The sequence below is a fragment of the Lygodium microphyllum genome, chromosome 17, assembly GCF_053477565.2.
Source record: "Lygodium microphyllum isolate KBCC chromosome 17, Lygodium_microphyllum_v1.1.10, whole genome shotgun sequence".
NCBI lineage: Eukaryota > Viridiplantae > Streptophyta > Polypodiopsida > Schizaeales > Lygodiaceae > Lygodium > Lygodium microphyllum.
The window spans coordinates 100,449,235-100,469,038 of NC_141151.1; the positions used below are offsets into that span (position 1 = coordinate 100,449,235).

General features: G+C 41.5%; 1 protein-coding gene across 1 annotated transcript; it reads left to right on the plus strand.

Moving 5' to 3' along the window:
- The first annotated feature begins 7,701 nt into the window (after positions 1-7,701).
- LOC148022190 (ARF guanine-nucleotide exchange factor GNOM-like) lies at positions 7,702-13,636 on the plus strand. Its single transcript, XM_087697832.1, has 2 exons — positions 7,702-9,169; positions 9,294-13,636. The coding sequence occupies exons 1-2, from the start codon at positions 8,498-8,500 to the stop codon at positions 12,915-12,917; spliced, it is 4,296 nt and encodes a 1,431-aa protein (XP_087553958.1). The 5' UTR covers positions 7,702-8,497; the 3' UTR covers positions 12,918-13,636.
- Positions 13,637-19,804: the final 6,168 nt, after the last annotated feature.

A 19,804-nucleotide genomic window follows, 5' to 3' on the forward strand; every position in this document is an offset into this window, starting at 1 on the left:
GCTTTAGCACAAAATAGGAATAAAGCTAACGGGCGGTGCCCAAAGAGTCTGGCATACCCAATACAATGTCCAAGTACAAATAACATAATCGTGCGCCCATGCGCATACAAAATAGTAAATAAATATCCAACGCCTCAATAAATAGGCGCGACAAAATATATAGGTGCCATGCCTAAGGTATGCACCCATCAAAATATAAATGATAAATCGAATACTCGCTATCCTCCAATGCTTTCCTCCGCCACTGCTGCTATCTCTACACATCAACTGAAGCATTCACAATTGTTAGTAAAATAATACAATTAAACCGACAAAAGTGAATACCTAGCAGTCTTCAGCTACATAAATAAATCAACTGGTTAGAAATTAATCCTAACCTTAATTTATTACGAGTGCGCACTCTAAATTCATAAACGTTTATTAATTTAATATGCATTTTGTAGAATCACCCGCTATGGAATCACCCATGTACACACTAAATTAATGAAACGCCCGAAAAGGATAGGTGTCCCCATCAACTTCTCGCACAAAGAATCCACTTTGTGTATGAGCCCCGGTCATCAAAGTTTACGGAATCCACTGTAAAACCTCACAGAATCCACCGTGGCACGGAATCCACCGTGAAATATGCCTCCTGGCATCATTCATTGACCAAGAAAACAACAGCAGTTACAGGTGGTTGTGGACCCCAAGAACATTGACACCAAGAGTGCTAGAGAGATGAGGAATAAAGCATCGAGCCCATCCACCAATGACCCCATTGATGCCTCTCCTAATAGTGGTGAAACCTCAGACACATCCGTGTGCTTTGAAAAATCAAAGCAGTCGTTACCATCAATGGTTGCTTGCAACACTCAATCCACCGACAATAGAACTCGCATTGACCAATCAAGAGTGGATACAACGCTGTCACAATAGGGTGACAAATGTATACCAGTCACATCCAAGGAGAACCATGACGCAATAATGAAGCCTTAGGAGAAACATGGAAACCCCAAGAGCATAAGAAATCCTAGCGTTGACCAATCTTGCTCGTCTAGGCCTGAGCCCCCAGCTATGCTAAAGCCTAGGCAAACTCCTAGAATCTTGCATGAGATAGCAACCGAGCAAGCCCTCGAACATAGAAGTGTCGCAGAATGCTTAACCAAGTTGGATGCTAAGCTCAAAGTGTTCACACATGTCTATGTCCTGGCATACATGGGCACATTCCCTAAAGAGCAGCTTGAAGAATACTTGCCATTTCCCTTATCCTGGGAAGAGCAAGAACATCTTGATGAGCACTATAATAGGCTCCTGTATGAACGCATGTGACTCATCTCTGACGAGGAAGTCGACGAACTATGCTTAACTGTAACATTGAATGATGTGCTATGCCAACCAAATCTCTTAGAGATAGAGCAACTAAAGAGAAAATCAGAGGGTCAAAGTCAATTTGAACAACGTTGGTTTGAAAACTGCGTTGCAATGGCCGAACTAGGAGCCCAGATCATGACAGTCTTAGAGGAGCGATTGGCCAAATTGCGGTCTCAAAAAGACCTAACTTATGTGGCACCAACTTTCTTTCGAGTGCTGACTGCCATTCAGGGTACGGACTTAGCTGAAACTAGCCAAGAGAACTCTCTGTCTGATAAGGTTCTCACTGAGGAGGAGTTACATGTTGCTAGTAGACTCGGATAAGGTTCCATGCTACTCGATGTTGTAAAATATCTATCGGTATTGAGTAAGCTGTCTCACGAGTACTAGATGCATGTGCCACACTCCAGTACAATCCGGAGTTCTACAATTGGCTTTTATCCTCGTGAAGTGACATCGATTCGTAAATATGTACATAAATAAACAATGAATTTTGTGACCCTGTATAGACAATATCAACACATACACGCAATGATAGTCAAGCGCAGGGAAAAGAGTTGGGTTCAACAGGCTAAGCTCCTTAGGTCCTCCTCTCACCACACATTTGGAAAATGTGTGACCATTCCCGCCTCCAGGTGGAGGGCATGCAACCCTCATTACCACCATAGGAAGCCCTGAGCAACATCTCTGAGGGTGTAGACAGGGTATTGTCCCTTTCTATACACCTTTCCCCCTGTCCGGTCTATCCTTCCAAGGATGAGCCCTGCCCCACTCCATGACAACTAGTCCACGCAACTTAGCATAAGCCAAGATCTGCTAATGGCTGGAGGCAAAACGAACATCATCATAGGGGCCATCCCTCTACTACCAGCACTGCATGCCTCACCTCTCCCCTCCTTGTCATATGTGCTTGATAACCCACTGTATAATCCCTTCCATACGAATAGTTTTATCCTGTCTCAAGGCCTAATCCTTGGTTTGCATTTTGCAGGTCCCCCTATGGTAGCAGACATGGAGCACCCAGTGCAGCTGGCTTGCAAAGATGCTATCCACAGTCAAAGGGAGCATGTAGCATAAGCTCCTCCGCTGGAACGCTATGTATCTACCCTTAAAAGGTATGCAAAGAAACGAGGCCCCAAGCAACATCGCCTCGGACGTAGGCCAAAAAATCCCCAAGCTAGGGTAATGGAACCTCAAGGGAGTACAGGGGACATGGCAACATCGATCGTGCAGGCTCCCACCAAACGCTCGGGCACCAGGTGCTCAAAAGAGGAGAGGGCAGCTCGAGACAAGCAGGAATTTGACGCATTGTTTAAAAGCATCCTGGAAATAGTTGTGGCCAGGGACTACACCATTCAGGTCCCGGCCGACATTTTCCCTGCCCAGCCTCATAGGAGCCCCTCACCAACACAGCCTCAGTCACCCGACCATCCAGACTCGCCCCGACTCGTACAAATAGAGTAGCCCGATGTTGTATAAAGGGCTTATCAAAGGCTACATGGCCATGACTTTTTGTCTTTAAATGGTTAAGTGCTGACATGTTCCCCAATTGTACAAACTTTTCATATCTGCGTTTAATATATTTCACGTCTTTAGCAAAAGAAAAAGCTAATCAAGCGCAGGTGATAAGTATCTAAGTCAACACCAGGGAATTCAGATAAGTGATGTCTCCTTGTGTTGCATTGGTTTATTATAGTTGCGGCATATGCCGTGCATGTACTCTCATGGAGTGACAAGTGGATGCAGGATGACGCAAGTCTTTGTGCCAAAGTGTTCAATTCCGGAGTCACTGCAATACCACTGACCCCACAAAGAGCCGCGACAAAGCCCACTGGCGAAAGCAAAAATCACCCGTGCGAGTGCACACGTCACACACTCTACGTCGAACAATCACGACAGTTGTTACCCCAATTGTACCAACATCGCACGTTCCAAAGAGGGTTGCAATATCTCAAGTGTATCTCCCCATCTCAACGACTGCTTCTCTAACAACGAGGCTAGGGCATAATCATCACTGTAATATCAATTTCTTGATCCTTCGAAGTTTGACATTTCCCAACCCATTGAAAGGCCGATAGCCTCAACATATTGCAATGATTGTACTCATGCAAGATAAGAGAAAGAAAGAAAGAAAGAGAGAAAAAAAAAGCACAAGAAAAAGAAACGAAAAAGAAAATGGAAAAGAAAAAAAAGGAAAAAAAAAGAATGAAAATATACGAAGCACCCACGATCACAGCACAACACCTAGGGGTCCTCAGGTACGTCCAGTGACCTTGGTCGGCTGGCTCCGTCCCTTGTCCCCTAGCCCTTTAGCATCACCCACAATAGTTCAGGGCACATCAAGGGTAGGACATACCTAGGGAGCTTGTCTTGCCTATGGTTAGACCTGTCACCCTGACCCATTCACACGATTCCCTCTTACACTTTGCCTTAATACCATTGCAATCAATTGTGGTAAGCACCGCACGAATGGCCATGAAAAGTACACTGTCTTCATCACGCAAGTCCAATAGCTACCAGCTACTACCGACAGTGCAGTGTCCTTGTGTTCAATTATGTTACGTCATGCAGTCACAACGCAAAGGATGTCGCATACACCTTCACGTGTACTTCTTCTCAACATGGACAACTTTGCTTCATCCACACATTGTTACGAGAAACCAGCTGTGGTCTTCTAACTACGTAATATCTAAGTATGCACAAGTACTCACATAATATCTGCACCGAAATATATACACAGTTTGGGTCCTTAAGTGCAAGACAATACTCTAAGCTTGCTTAGAGTTCGACCTGTCTCCCAAACTAATTGAACTATGTCTTGTGCACGATAGAGAAGACTAGCACTACCCCTAGGGAGAGACCACCTATGAGAGGTTTTCGATTGCAAGTATTGAAGTCTCCAACGAAAGTGTCATTCAATCTTCATTGACACCCACCTCTGAACTCTTATCCTTTATCATCCTGCAAGCCTGCCAAGAATCGTAATGTGCAGAATCCCCAACAAACCAACACTTATGCTGGCCATCAGTTAAATCCCCAACAAAGAATAGCCCTACCACCAGCTCCAACAACCCTACCACCAGCCACCTAGGCCACCAACGTGCCCCCAATGACCTTCCTCCACACCACCACCAACACTCCTCCACGGCAACCATCGATGTCCCTTTCACCCATGTCTTCAGTGCATGCCAAAGCCTGCTATATACGACGGTGAGTGCCATGGGACTGGCACTCATCTAGGAGGGGGGTAATGTTAACCCTCAAACAAAAAAAGGTGGAAAATTCGGAAAAGCTGAAGCAGAAGACAAGGCCAAGTCAAAAGTGAAACGGAAGACGAAGGCGTGCCAAGAAAAATCTAGAAACACAAGAAGCACAGAAAAGTCCTAAATAAGGGAAAAAGATGCACAAGGAAAAGCGCAAGTCAATACTTTTGTAAAAGAGTGCAAGCGCATCATGATTTAATTTAAGGAGCGTCGGGCTCTCACCCGTGCAATTTGTAAATGTAGACGGGCGGTGGAAAGGAAGATAGGAAGATAGAATGACAATGGGCAAAAGGGCCTAGGCCATGGCCGGCCATGTAAAAAAGGGGATAAGGGGATGATCGCCCAAAAAGGGATTTAGGGTTTTGTATATAAAGTTGAAAAGTGAATGAGAAGCTCATTCTTGTGTGTGGCCAAAAGTGGCTCTCCTCTTCTTCTTCTTCTTGCTTGCTTGAGCTTGTGCTTGAGAGAGGGAGTGTGAGAGTGTGAGGGAGTGAGTGTGTGAGGGTCAGGGATCGGGGAGGAGAAGCTCTCCATCTTCTCCTCTCTTCTTCTCTTTCCTTCTCTTCTCTTGTCTTGCTCGCGGCTATAGAGCTTGGAGCGTGGAGCTTGATGATGGAGCTTGCTTGAAGCTTGCACTTGGATCGTGGAGCTACCGGATGCGCGAGAGAGGAGGTAACTCGATCGGCATGGATGCAAGCTCACTACACCCGTAGATATGGATGGCGCGTCGGCTATGTGAGAGGTAGCCATTAGTGCTTGGCTTGGAACGCTTGAACAATAAGCGGTCCGTGGGTCTTGGCAGTTGAGCGAAAGCTCCCACATTAACTTAAGGAGGAAAAGGGGTAATCAAAGGAGGCAGCTTGGAGAGGCATTCATGTCCCCACCTAACTTTGGCTTGGAATATGGGGGGTTTGAGGAGACACATTGAAATACATCAAGTCATTACTATACATTGGGCCTAGGACATAAAGTATTGGAATTCCTCCATAGTGCTACTGTCTTGTGAGTCCATTTTGCACCCACCTTGTGTAGATAAACATTACAAAATGTTTCAATAGTTGGTTTGACGGTTGATAGTCAAACAATATTGATTTTGAATGATAAACCCATGAAGTAAGATTGCATATGTTTGGATAACAAATCACACATACGACTAATAATGCATCACAAAGCTTAAAAGAGACACATTGCCACATGCTAAAAATGACACTTGTCCTTTATGTGTAATACATACACATATGATAATCCATTGCAAATCTTAAAAGAGATATACTTATATCTATATGTATAATGTTTATATGTATACACACTTATATCTATATGTATAGTACTCGATGCATAAATTTGCATAATATTTACAATCATTAATGCACTTCATAAAAATTCACAAGTTGAACAATCAGCAACATCATCAATAGAGGTGAAAATATCAATGAGTAAGACAATTTATAATGACTTACATGAAAACCCTAAAGCATCAACTCATTAACAATATACCCATTTCAACTATACAAGACATTCCATAAGTTGAACAATTTGTTACACAATTCAAACAAAAAAACTTCAAGGTACAAGACAAATTTAAAGTGAACCATTGAATACATTTCAAGCATGATGGTACTTAGATCAATCTATACTTCAAGTGCTATATAAAGCCGCTCTAAATGGTGCATAATAAGAACTAATCGTTCAACCTATGAAAGATTATCTATGTATAGTGCTTTTCTTAAATTATCAAAGGTTGAATAATTGGCTACATCATATGGAGTTTGTAACATCAAGGAACAAGATAATTCTAAATATCCATATGCCTAACTTTCAAGTATAAATGGTACACTCAAATCAATTTCCATTTTCAATCTATACAAGACATTATGTAGGTTGAACAATTTCTTACCCCATTTAAAGATTATAATTTCAAGATTTATGAGAATTAAAGTGACCCATTGAATAGATTTCAAGCATGATGGTGCTTGGATAAATCTATACCCCAAGTGTTGTATAAAGTCACTCTAAATGATGCATAATAAGAGCTAATTGTTCAATCTATGAAAGATTATCTATCTATAGTGCTTTCCTTAAATAATTGAAGGTTGAACAATTGGCTAAATCATATAACATCAAGAAACAAGACAATTCTAAATACTTGTATGCCTAACATTCAAGCATAAATGGTACTACATCAATTTCCATACATGACAAGATATCCATCAAGAACTATCAATTTATGCATTAAGAAACGAGGCACTTTATATTCAATCATATGAATCATGTGATTGATTTCCAAACAAGTGGCTTGCATAGAGAATCACACATGTGCTTGGAAACGTTGAGTTCAAAGAGCAAGATTGGTAGTAAATGATCATCAATGATTAGTAGCTTTAGGACCACCATCGAATAACATTTTTATTATATAGTTACCCTCTAGAAAATCTTGGCAGACCAAAGAAGAATGAGATTGCTATTCGTAAGACTCTCATGAAAATCTTGAGAATCTAAGGAAGAACAATTACCTTAATAGTGAAGCCTTCAAAACCCTTTGTCTACATAAGCCTTTACATGATAAAATGAGAGATGATGCAGAAATCAAGGTAGGGCAAAAATGAGGGAATGGCATCAATTGTGAACACAACGAGTTGCTGCATGCATATAAATAGGAAGTAGGCAATGGGAAACTGAATGGCAACAACAGGAAGGAGCTTGCCATTGAAGAATGATTGGAGAAGATGAGGATGGACAAAATAGGATTGGGGGAGCTCCCTCGCCTTGCTCATGCCCAAAATAGGTTGGAGAAAGCATTGAATGCTCCCTCATTCATTCACACGTGTTTGTGATGGCCAGTGTGCACATGCACTAGGCCCAATTTGTGAATTCATTGGTGTTGATTGACCCTTTTTGGGAGTCTTGGGCGTCGACGGCTTGTTGGTGTGTAACCGGCCTGAATTGTATGTGGAAGGAGTATCAGACGGACAAGACAGTTGCTCGCGTGTTCGAGCAGTGCTTAGGACACCCAAAGCAACGCTAGGTTGGAGGTTGTGTGACCTACAAAGGCAAGTGACGAAGTTCTGGAGTTAGCGTGTGGCACCGAGTAGCACAATCCGTAGAAGGTTGAAGTAGTTCATGTGGGGTCCGCTGGAAGGCATCATTTGTCTTTGCAGCGTTGGATGCCCGGGCGCCATAGCTCATTTGTCTGTGCACGAGCAGGCCGGTATCGGCAGGGCGCCATAGCTCACGCTTTGACCTTCTTGCTAGAAGGAAAACCTAGAAAGGAAAAACAGGAGAAGTTTAAAGGAATGTATGACTCTACCTTCAGCACGGAGATCTACCTGTTGATTTGGCCATCGCCAGACTTTCATTCCCATCCCTTCCGTGGATATTTGCGGCACTTACTGGTCTTGCCACGGCAGTAAAGGGGAGGCTTATGATCAAACTATGGCAGTAAAAGGGAGACTATGGCGTCTTGTCTGTGGATGATCGGCTTTGCTTTTTCTCTGCAGTGATCTGAAACTCCATCTACAAGCCATGATCATGCGGGATCTGGTTTGCAGTTATTGGAATGAACTGTAATAATCGAAGGAGTCCTGGCTTGCTTCTGTTTGGTGCTGCCAGTCCATTTTGGTTACTTGCAATCAAATTATTGCTACCTGGAAGACTTTCATTTCTCTGCTGATAGCAAAATGGTTTTCTAGAGGCATGTGCTGTATTCAATACTCAGGATTCACAACAGCACGTGCAACGCCAAATTGGTCTTGTTTCAATAGATATATACGGGGATTTGCTGTGAGGCCTTGAAGTTTATTTTCCACATTGGTCAAGATCCCACTGTGAATGTTCCACACGACATCCTTGTGAACCGTCCAGAAGATCTGCTAACCTCAGCTATGAAGATAAGATGTCGTGACAGTGGTGCATTAGCCTGCATGATAAACGCAGAAGTAGGGACTGTTTTAGCTGTGATGCGCCGAAATGCTCGCTGGGCAGGCAGCTACTTGGCGGATGAGGAACAGCTAGATCATTCTCTAGTGTACTCATTGAAAGCTTTGAAACAAAGGCTTTATAGCTGGCAGCAACCTTGGGAGGAAATAAATCCATCTTTTTATATGAAGCCTTTTTTGGATGTGATCAGCTCTGCTGAGACAAGTGCTCCCATTACTGGTGTTGCATTGTCAGCAGTTTATAAGATTTTGGTCCTTGAAGTCTTTGATCTTCGAACTGCTTATGTTGCTGAAGCCATGCATGAGATGGTGGAGGCTGTGAGTAGCTGTCGATTTGAGGTCACAGATCTGGCTTCAGTGGAAGTGGCACTTCTGAAAGTTTTACAGGTTATAGTGGCTGGGTTGAAGCATTGTGCTTCTAAGGTCCTGAATGACAAAGATGTATGCCTGATTGTTAACACTTGCTTTAATATAGTACAGCAGGCTGGAACAAAAGGGGAACTGCTTCAAAGGACAGCTCGCCATAGTATGCATGAAGTTGTGAGAGTAATTTTTGCTCGTTTACATGATCTAGACATTTCTGTTAAGTCTCCCACAAGTGGCTATGGGGATGACAGTGTACGTCTGTTTCTCTGGTTCATTCATTCCTTTAGTCAATATAATCTTACGTTTTTGGCAGTGGCTTGCCTCTGAGACATGTTGCCTGCATATGGGGAGCTCTTAGCTTATTTCTGTTTTGCAGGTTGTTTCTGCATCAAGTGCTCACTTGGATGGGCTCCATTTAAGTAATGGAGTTGGATCCAGTAAGAGCAGCACTGAGGTTACAGTTGGTGGCATTGTTGGCTTAAAGGATTCAATAGAAGTTTTTACACCTGAGCAGGCTACTGATGGTAGTAGAGAGAATGGTCAAACAGTAATGAAGCAGCCTGGCAACAAGGTTCATACAAATATTGAACCTTATGGGATTGTTGGGATTGTTGAGATATTTCGTTATTTATGCTCTCTTTTGAATTATGTAGATTCAGGCATTGTTTCAGGACATAATTTGCATGTCATTGATGAAGATATACCTCTTTTTGCAATGGGATTAATCAATTCTGCAGTTGAGTTGGGGGGCCCATGTTTTGGTCATCACCCAGAGCTGTTGGCCCTTGTACAGGATGATCTTTTCCGATTTCTTATGCAACTGGCGTTATCTACCAAGAATCCTCTGATCCTGTCAATGGTGTGTAGTGTTGTTCTCAATCTTTATTACCATTTGCGGATTCATCTGAAGCTGCAACTCGAGTCTTTCTTTTCCTGTGTTATCATGAGAGTAGCACAGGGAAAATCTGGAGCCACTTATCAGCAGCAGGAGGTAGCCATGGAAGCTCTTGTAGATTTCTGTAGACAACCCTCCTTTATGCCTGAGATGTATGCAAACTTTGATTGCGACATCTCTTGCAGCAACATATTTGAAGACCTGGGGAACTTACTGTCCAAAAGTGCATTCCCTGTTAACTGTCCTTTATCAGCAATGCATGTGTTGGCGTTAGAAGGGCTTATAGCAGTCGTTAACAATATGGCGAGCAGACTGAGCTTCTTACCGAAGGTTCCTTCACCTTTAGTTGATATTCCTTTGGAAAACTATATGCCTTTCTGGACTGCCAGATGTGAGAACTATGGGGATCCATATTGCTGGGTGGAGTTTATCCAGCGTCAGAAACACATAAAGCACAGACTAATGATTGGAGCAGACCATTTTAATAGAGACCCTAAAAAGGGTCTGGAGTTCTTACAGGGGATACATGTATTGCCCGAAATACTTGATCCAAAGAGTGTGGCTTGCTTTTTCAGGTACACTACTGGACTTGACAAGGTCCTACTAGGTGACTTTCTTGGTGAACTGGATGAGTTCTGCCTACAGGTTCTAGAAGAATTTGTGAAGACTTTCGACTTTCAAGGTATGAGCCTGGATTCTGCCATGCGCACATTTCTTGAGACCTTCCGTTTACCTGGAGAGTCTCAGAAAATTCAGAGAGTGTTGGAGGCTTTTGCTGCAAGGTATTATGAAAATTCCCATGAGGTGCTGGCAGATAAGGATGCAGCTTTAGTGCTAGCATATTCTCTCATAATGCTAAACACAGATCAGCATAACTCACAAGTCAAGAAGAAAATGAGTGAAGAAGAGTTCATAAGGAACAATCGAAGTATAAATGCTGGTCAAGACCTTCCTCGCAAGTTCCTGGCTGAGCTATACCAGTCAATAGCGAGAAATGAGATTAAAATGTCTTATGAGAATGGAGCTGGGGTTTTTGAAATAAATCCGAGTCGGTGGATTGGACTTACTCAAAGATCACAAAAGCTTCCTCCATATGCAGTATGTGATTCCCGACCTTTTCTGGATCACAACATGTTCTCTATCCTTGCAGGGCCAACCATAGCTGCTCTTTCTGTGGTGTTTGACCATGCTGAAGATGAAGAAATACTACAGACCTGTGTTGGAGGTTTCCTTGTTGTGGCAAAGGTGGCTGCTGGCCATCATTTGGAGGATGTAGTAGATGACTTGGTTGTGTCATTGTGCAAGTTCACATCTTTGTTACACCCAACAACCACTGTTGAAGAGGCAATAATCTCATTTGCTGATGATACAAAGGTACAGATGGCTGTCAGTTCTGTCTTCAGTATTGCAAACAGCTATGGAGACTACATACGTACAGGCTGGAGAAATATCATAGATTGCATGTTACAACTTTACAAGCTTGGCCTTTTGTCTGCTCGCATTGTCAGTGATGCTACAGATGCAGACAATACAGGCGACTTAGCTCAAGGAAAGCCTGTTCCAGGAGGTCCAACGATGGCTTCTTTACCTGCTGGAAACAAGAAGCGATCCTCAGGCTTGATGGGCAGGTTTAGCCAGCTTTTATACCTTGAATCTGATGAAGCTAGTCTGCAGCCCACAGAGCAGCACCTGGCTGCGCAGCAACGCTCATTGAGGCATGTGGAAGCTTGTCGTATAGAGAGTATTATTTCAGAGAGCAAGTTTTTACAGGCAGACTCATTGCTGCAGCTTTCCAGGGCATTGGTGTGGGCTGCAGGCAGGCCTCTGAAGGGTGGTGCATCTGCCGAAGATGAAGATACGGCAGTGTTTTGCCTGGATTTGTTAATTGCAATAGCAATCAACAATCGAGATAGGATACTTCTTCTTTGGCGAGGCATATATGAATACATAGCTAATATTATTCAAACTACCATCTTACCTTTACTTTTAGTCTGGAAAGCTGTTCTTGGGCTTTTACGCATATGCCAAAGGTTACTCCCTTACAAAGAAGAGCTTTCAGAAGAGCTGCTTCGTTCTCTTCAGCTGATTCTGAAGTTAGATGCTAGAGTTGCTGATGTGTTTTGTGAGAGGATCACATTGGAAGTAATGCAGCTTGTTAAAGCAAATGCCAGGCATATTAAGTCATCCACAGGCTGGAAGACTGTTTTGTCATTGCTGTCAATTACTGCTCGCCACTTAGAGGCATCAGAGGCTGGCTTTGAAACATTGGCTTTCATTATGGTAGATGGTGTGCACTTAACATCTGCGAATTATGTGCTTTGTTTGGATGCTGCACACGCTTTTGTAGAGGTATCAATTGGTGCCCCTGAAAGGTCTTTCCATGCACTAGACCTTATGATAGAGTCTGCGAAATGTCTTGCCAAGTGGTCAGTCAAGCTAGACGAGGAGGTTTTGACCAACAGCTCACAGGAGCTTTGGGAGATGTGGCTGAAACTAGCACAGACTCTGAGAAAAATATCTGGAGACCCTAGAGAACACATCAGGAATCATGCTGTTTCATCCTTGCAAATAATCTTGGCACAAGTTGGAGGGATGAGCCAACCTCCAACTATCTGGGAACAAGTTTTTGAGCAAGTGTTGTTTGTGTTGCTAGATCAGTTGGTTGACATAGCTGTTACTCAATCTCCCAAGGTGTATCCTAATATGGAGAACACTCTGCATTATGCAATGAGATTGGCTTGCAAAACGTTCTTACAATTTCTGGATGTACTTTCCTCTTTACCAGGCTTTCAAGCAATATGGATGGGTATGCTTGGTTACATGGAAAAATATATAGCTTGCAAACTGCGTGGGAAGTGTGGTGATAAACTACAAGAGTCTATACCAGAGCTGCTAAAGAACATGTTACTAGTAATGAAAGACCGGGGGATCCTAGTTTCAAAGCCTAGTACTGCTGGTGATGATCTATGGGATGCCACCTTGCCTCGCATCCAAGCCATTGCACCATCTTTACTGCAAGAGTTGTTTCCTCAGCCAAAGCCAGATGTAATACAAGAAGGTGGTTCTGAGGCATCTGCTACTCCAGAATCAATTACTGTTTTGTGACCTCATTGTTCAGCATTATTTTGTAAGATGCAATTTTACCCCCCCTACATATTTCATTGTAACCTTAAGAGTGTACAGGTCTTCCCCTCTGATGTGGGAATCCAGCAAGCAAATTTTTATCAGTATTTTAATTTTGCATAGCATGTGAATTCACATGTTGATACCAGTTTGAGAACCACATGGCTGTCCTAGCACTGGAGAGAAACAAGGCCATGAAGAGAGGGCAATGTTTTGTGGTGAACTATGCTATCTGTGCAGGCATTCTCTTTGTGCATCGCTTGCCACTTCAGTACTCTATTGTGAATTAGCACAGTTGAGACTTGTAATGTGTAGGATGAAAAATAGGTGATTTTGACTGCTCAGGCTGCTACTGATTTGATTTTCTGTTAGTGGTTTATCTGAGACAGTATTTACCTACAGCATCTAATTTAGCCTAGATAAAAGTCAAAGTGAGGTGTCCAGTCCTACACTGAAGCACTAAACATAAACTGTATTACAATGGCAGATCTACTTTGTGGCGACCTCTCTACCAACCCCTTCTTGCTACTATGATATAGTAGCTCCTTTAGGATAGCAAATGTACAAGTATTTGTACGGTTATGATATCAGGTTTGCAAATATGTAGGACTTTTAGTTCAAATGCACCAAAGCATCTGATGTTTGTATTGCATGGTAAAATTTGCAGCTCTCTTCCCTTTTGCTCATCATGCACATTGGTAAAACAGCACAGCAAAAACCAAAAGATGGACCCAATTTGTAGTTAGAAGTTTTGGAAATGTCAAGGTAGGAAATGAGTTTTAGACAAGTTTCCTATATGACCAAATTTCATGAAACCTTCAACAAAGGTTTCTTACACATTACCAAATTATGACTTTGTAACTTGTACATGTGAAATATTCAAATAAATGATCCTATTTATCAATTCTACCATGTAAACCTCCAAGACATGTCAAATCCTAACATTACTTTCCATTTCTAGACCACAATGTGGTATATGGTCTCATTATCAAAGGCATAAGATTTAAAATAAATGTCAAAGATAAAGTTGAAGGAATGAAATGTCACATGTATTATGAAGTGTCCAATGAGGTCCATGTGCCTTGCCAAATGTTCAATACATAAATGGAGACGCTACAATGCCATTCCTAAATTGTGAAGAATTTATCATGACATCCTCAATCTTCTCATCCTTCTTATCCCCACTCCCATTGAATGGTAGAGAGTAATAAAACTAATGCAACACATATTACACACATTGAGATTTTGGAGATGCCAATAGGTGGCATGATTTCTAAGGCAAAAAGTAGGAAATCTCTACTTTGTCAGATTTTTTGGGATCACAATTTTTGGATGATATGAAAAGCCTTTGACTTGTAGGAAACGTTCCTTACTAGTCTCACATGTTTTGTATATTTACAAATCAAATTTTCATGCAACTATATATCCATCTCTAAAGATATTGAGCCGTGCTTATTGTTGAAAGTTACCACAATTAGTTTTAGGGAAATCCCCACTATAATTTCCATATTACAAATTATGACTTCATGATCTTCTACAATGAAGAGACCACATACCTAGCCAGGTGTAGTTTGGGGCAGGGGTTTGTCAGCTTGGAGGCACCTTGTTGTAGAGGGAATAAGTTTCACGATTTAGCCTGTAGTTGAAGAAAGGAAGGATGTAAAGTAGCAAGGGGCCATCAATGTTATTGGGAGTCTTTTTATTGTCTTCATGTCATGAACCCGCAATTGAAAATGTGCAGTCCCTAGGAGATGTATCCATTTTACTAAGCTATGAGGGTTTGTGCAAATGTGTGTGCAATTAGGAGATGAGTTGAACTCCAAGCAAGCTTGGAGTATTGTCCCACACTTGAGGACCTAGTTGGTGTGAAGGGAGGTTCGATGTGTTGCTCAAGATGATAGGTTTGCGAGGTGACCTTGGGATGTCGTGCTCTTGATGAGCCTCGATATTGTGTTGTGGGGAAACAGGCTAATGGGTCATCCTACCCTTAGCGAGCCTCAAGATTGTGTTGTGGGGGACATGCTAGGGGATTAGGAGCTGAACTTATCAACCGAGGCCGTAGTATGCACCCAACATGAGGGCCCCTAGTGTGGTGTGACTATGGATGCATTTGTTCTACACTAGAGCTTTTGCTCTCCTTTGTTGTTCTCTCTCTCTCTCTCTCTCTCTCTCTCTCTCTCTCTCTCTCTCTCTCTCTCTCAACTATTTCATCTTAGTTATTTCCCCCTCGCTTATGTTGTTAGAGGGAGTGGCTTTAATGACTGCTCATCACGTAGCTTTTTAGGGCTAGCCTTGCTACCAATGGCATTGTTGGAAGAAGGGATGTCTCCAATTTGTGAACATGCTACTAGCATTCATGTTCTCTAGTGAGACTCGAGATAGTAGGTTGGTAGTAAGGTTGTTGGAAGGAGTAGTCTTGCCACAACATATCTATCAATGCTTGTGTTTATAAAAAAAAAGAGTGAGTGCATGTCCTCTTTATCAATTGCTTTCCTTTGGTTCAACAATGTGAGGAGTAGTTTCAAATAGTTACATGTAGTGACAAAGGGTGGAATGAGGTAAAATAAACAATTTGACAGAAAATGCTTGGAGGGAACTAAATCTTGTTGTCAAATTTAAGGTTGTCTTTCTCTCAATGGTGGGCAACGACGTTGAAGATAAGGGGGAAGACATACCTCCCATGTGTTTTAGGGTCATAATCAACCCTATGCCTTCATGGATAGGGCATGTAGGTGGGATCTCCTCTTTCAAAGGGTAGGGTGTTGCAAAATGCAACCCAGGCTTCCATGTTGATGTCTACAATCTTTGTTCTCCATTTTGGTTCAGATTCATAGCCTCGTACTAACTTGGGGACTTCAAATATCTTGTCATGCCAATAGTTGGCTCCTGCTGCCATAATTTGAGATCTTGGGTCTTATGCACTAGCCACCTATTTCCTAGCCATGTATTCACTCCTATTATTTCTTGTATCACATCAAGAGGGAGCACCTTCCTAAGTCCCTATGGAAAATGAAATGTAAATTGTATATGTGAATCCTAGGACTCCCATAATTTCGTGCAGAGATCTCATTGTCCCAACCAATAGGGTTGAGTTCCCTCTTTTGTGAAAAATGCACATTTGGCTCTAGTTGGGGTGAGGCAACGGATTTCCTCCTAATCTTTTTCACTTTTTCCTTTTTCTAAAACTTGGTATCTATCATTACTTCCAAGGGAGCATATTCATCTTAAACACTTCCAATGAATTTTGACTCATGTGGCATTGTCTCTACAGTATTCGTTGGATCTCATTCTTCCACTTTGAATGGTGGAGGTGAGGGTAGTGATTCTTGGGTTGTTGGAATTAGTTCTTCAGTCGTTAGGATGCCAATCATTCTCAACTCTTTTGTTGAGAGCTCAACTTCCCTTTTACTGGTAGCACACAATCTTCCTTTGTCATCTTGTATTTTGATTGAGGCATGCTTATTTCCATGTGCCATTTGAGTGCTCTCCTGGTGAGCTATAGCTTTCTTTTAATATTCTCAATTGAATTTCCTTTACTCTATTCACACTTCAAGTAGGGCGTTGGAAAAATTTGTTGCTTAGTTTGCATAATCTCTTTTACTACTCTGGCCCTTTCTTTTGCAAGGTTTTGCTCATAGTTTGATTGAGCCAATTTCATGCCCAAGTTGAGCATGGTATTTGCATTCTTCTCTTCCCATTGCCCCATCTTTCCCTTATTCTACCACTTCGTTACGTCTTCCAATGTTTTGCATTGCTCCTTCTATGCTTGATTGAACTTTGCCCTGTGCTACATTTAATAAGCCAGCTATGTTTGGAGTTTAGTTGTGCAATATCCTTGCTCCTTCATTACCCAACTCAACAAATTTTCTATTTTGTGCTTGACATCTTCTTTGGATTTTTTTGCTTTCTCTAGCTCTATCTTTATCTACTCTCACAATTGTTTTAGTGTGTTCAGCTCCCCTTCTAGTTGACCTTTATCCCCATTGGCATTTGCATTCAGGCTTTCCAATTGCACTTTATTTCCCTCTCCACATCGTATTGCTCTTGTAGTTTCTCATACTTCCTTCTTGTGCCTTCTATAGCCTTAAGTGTTGCCAATTTCTTCTTCAAGCTGGAAGATTTCCTAATTACTTTATGTTGGTAAGCTGCATGGACTTGCTTTTCCCTCTCAAGTGTAGCTAGAGCAGCTTTTCTTTCCTAATCTAGTTGGTCCTATTGACCCTCTAATTCTTTCAACAAATTTTTAGATTTTTATGTAGGACTTTGTGTGAGTAGAGGTACAGAGGTGGAGGATCCTTCAATCCTAGGCACCTTAGGTGCTCTCTACTTTGACTCTATATATGTGTCTACTGGCCTTTTAACACTTGTGGCTATGGCCTCTTTTGACCTTGCTTGTGAGAGTTGCAATTGTGCTTCCAATTCGTGCTCGCTAAGGCTAAATCTTCCACTTCTTTTTGTCTAAGATCCTTCTCGTCATCTTGTTGCCATTGCTTCTATTTCTCCTCCTCCATGATCGCTCCTTAGCTCTTTCCATAGCCTTCTACTCTCTTTACATGCAATCTTCCCCTTTCTTGTCGCCAACTTGATGATGATATTTGTTCTCCCACCTTCATCAAAGGCTATTGAAATTGGCTCCTCTAGCTATACCACCTCTTACTATTGCATGATTTCAATTTGAGCACTTCGCATATCTTCAACTCTCTTCTTTCTCTCCTCTAATAACTAGTTTTTGCATTTGCGATTGTGGAGTTTTTGTTGTTGTGTGTATTGGTTAGTTTACTTCTTTTTTCCTAGTTGGGCTTTTCTTGGAAGCTTGTCTTGATGCTTTCTTACTAGCCCATTGCTATGTTTTAAGCTTCCCTTGCATTTCTAATAGCCTTCTTGCAACCTCTTTTATCTCCTTTTGTAATTTTCTCAACTCCTCATCTCCTACGTCTTCTATAGGCTCTTGCCTTGGAATGCCTTCTAGTGTAGATGATGATATACTAGGATGCTTTTGTGATGCTAGTGCTTTTCTTACTAGTGGTCCTTGATAGCTTCCTCTATACACCTCACCTTTGAAAATTTCCATGTATACTTTCAATCATTTTTCCACTAGCTCCTTCACTTTTAGATTCATTTGTACTACTTTGAAAAGCTTTGAATTTGATGGTATCTCAGGTGGTGATACAATTCAAATTCCCTTTTCTAGTTATATTTTGTACAGTCCTCTTCTGTGAATGAGAGTTGGGGCTTGCTGATTTTCCCCTACACAACTTTCTCTCCTCTTTCCATTTTGTAAAACCTAAATACACACATGATGCCTTGTTGATTTTATCAATAAAAAAGAAATTTCCCCATTAATACAAAATTTTTAGCCCTCGGAATCCTCTTGAGTGCTAGTTTCCAAGTTGATCAATTTTACTTGTGCTCGGTGAATTGATTTTGATTTTGGATTTGTGCTTGCAAGAGTTGCTCCTCTACCCAAATGAATGCAATAGTTTCTCAGATTGCAAAGGGTGACTTGTGGATGCAGTGATCCTAAGTTGTGCAGTTTTTTTGGTTACAATGTGCACATGCACTTATTTAATACATGATGACATGATACATAGGTACTTATGCACCAACCAATTGTAAAAGTGAGGGTTATATTCAAATGGTACGTGATGATCCATAGCATATGGGTGCATGTCAATATGCATAATGTAGCTCAAGTTCTTAGTTAGAAAAATTATAGTAACATGAGTGCTTGTTTATACAAATAACCATGAATGCAATCCAAACCCATCAAACCTTATTAGCCGACATACAAGTATTTCTCAATGAAGCTTTTACTTCCATTTCTGACTTGTACCTTTTATCATTTAAATTCTTGTACGTTTGTAATGTTTCTTCATATTCTCTCTCTTCTCACCATTTCTCTTTCTCTCCATTCATCTGTGCCATAGAAGAAGCTTGAGGTATCATTTCTCTTTCTCTTTCTCTCATATGCCTTGCTTCCCTTTCTCATTTCTCTTCATATAGGTTATGGTGCAATTATTGTGTGAGTGCACATGCTTACATATTCTATTACCTAGCTAGTAGATGACATGATGGCTTCCATTTGTTGATTCTTTGATGAAGTAGGCACTAGTTGATGAATAGATGATGGAAAGCATTGTTGTTAGTGAGAAATAAAGTAATCAATAGGGCATTAGGAGAAGAACCTAGAAGTATTGTGAGAGCCATGGAATTCACAAATATAAGTGTGATGATGGAGGTTTTCTTTTTAATGAATAGAGACTACAATGTGAGTAGGGATGCAACATTATTGAGAGATACTTGATTGATTTGTTGAAGTCATGCTTCCTATATTATTTCCATAGTGGTGAGAGATTTGAAAAGATTGGGAGAACTTGTGTGAGTGATTAAGTTATATAGGTCCAAGCTAAGGTTCCCTAGGTGTGTCCTACTCTTGATGCGCCCTAAGTTTACAATAGAGAATAGAAAGCTAGGCTAGGGGGTTAGGGATGGAGCCGATCGACCATGGCCATCAAGCATACATAACTTAAGGACCCCTAGGTGTAGTGTAGTGTTTGTGTGTTTTTTTTTTCTATTCTTTCTTTTGAAATACAATACAATATAGATGGGCTCTCTAGCCTCATTTAGAATAATACAATAAGATCAAGAGACTTACAAAGTCTCTTAAGGTGGGATAACCCGATTAATATCAAAGAAGTAATGATGGAACAGTTTGTGGGACTTGAGGTAGGGTATTCTAAAGATTGAGGATTGGTTGATAATATAACTACCACCATTTATTGACACTTGTCTTCTTGTTAGGATTGTGCCTTGCTTTATGGGTAGAGAGAGTAGCTAAGAGAATACTTATGGAGACACATTTGTATATG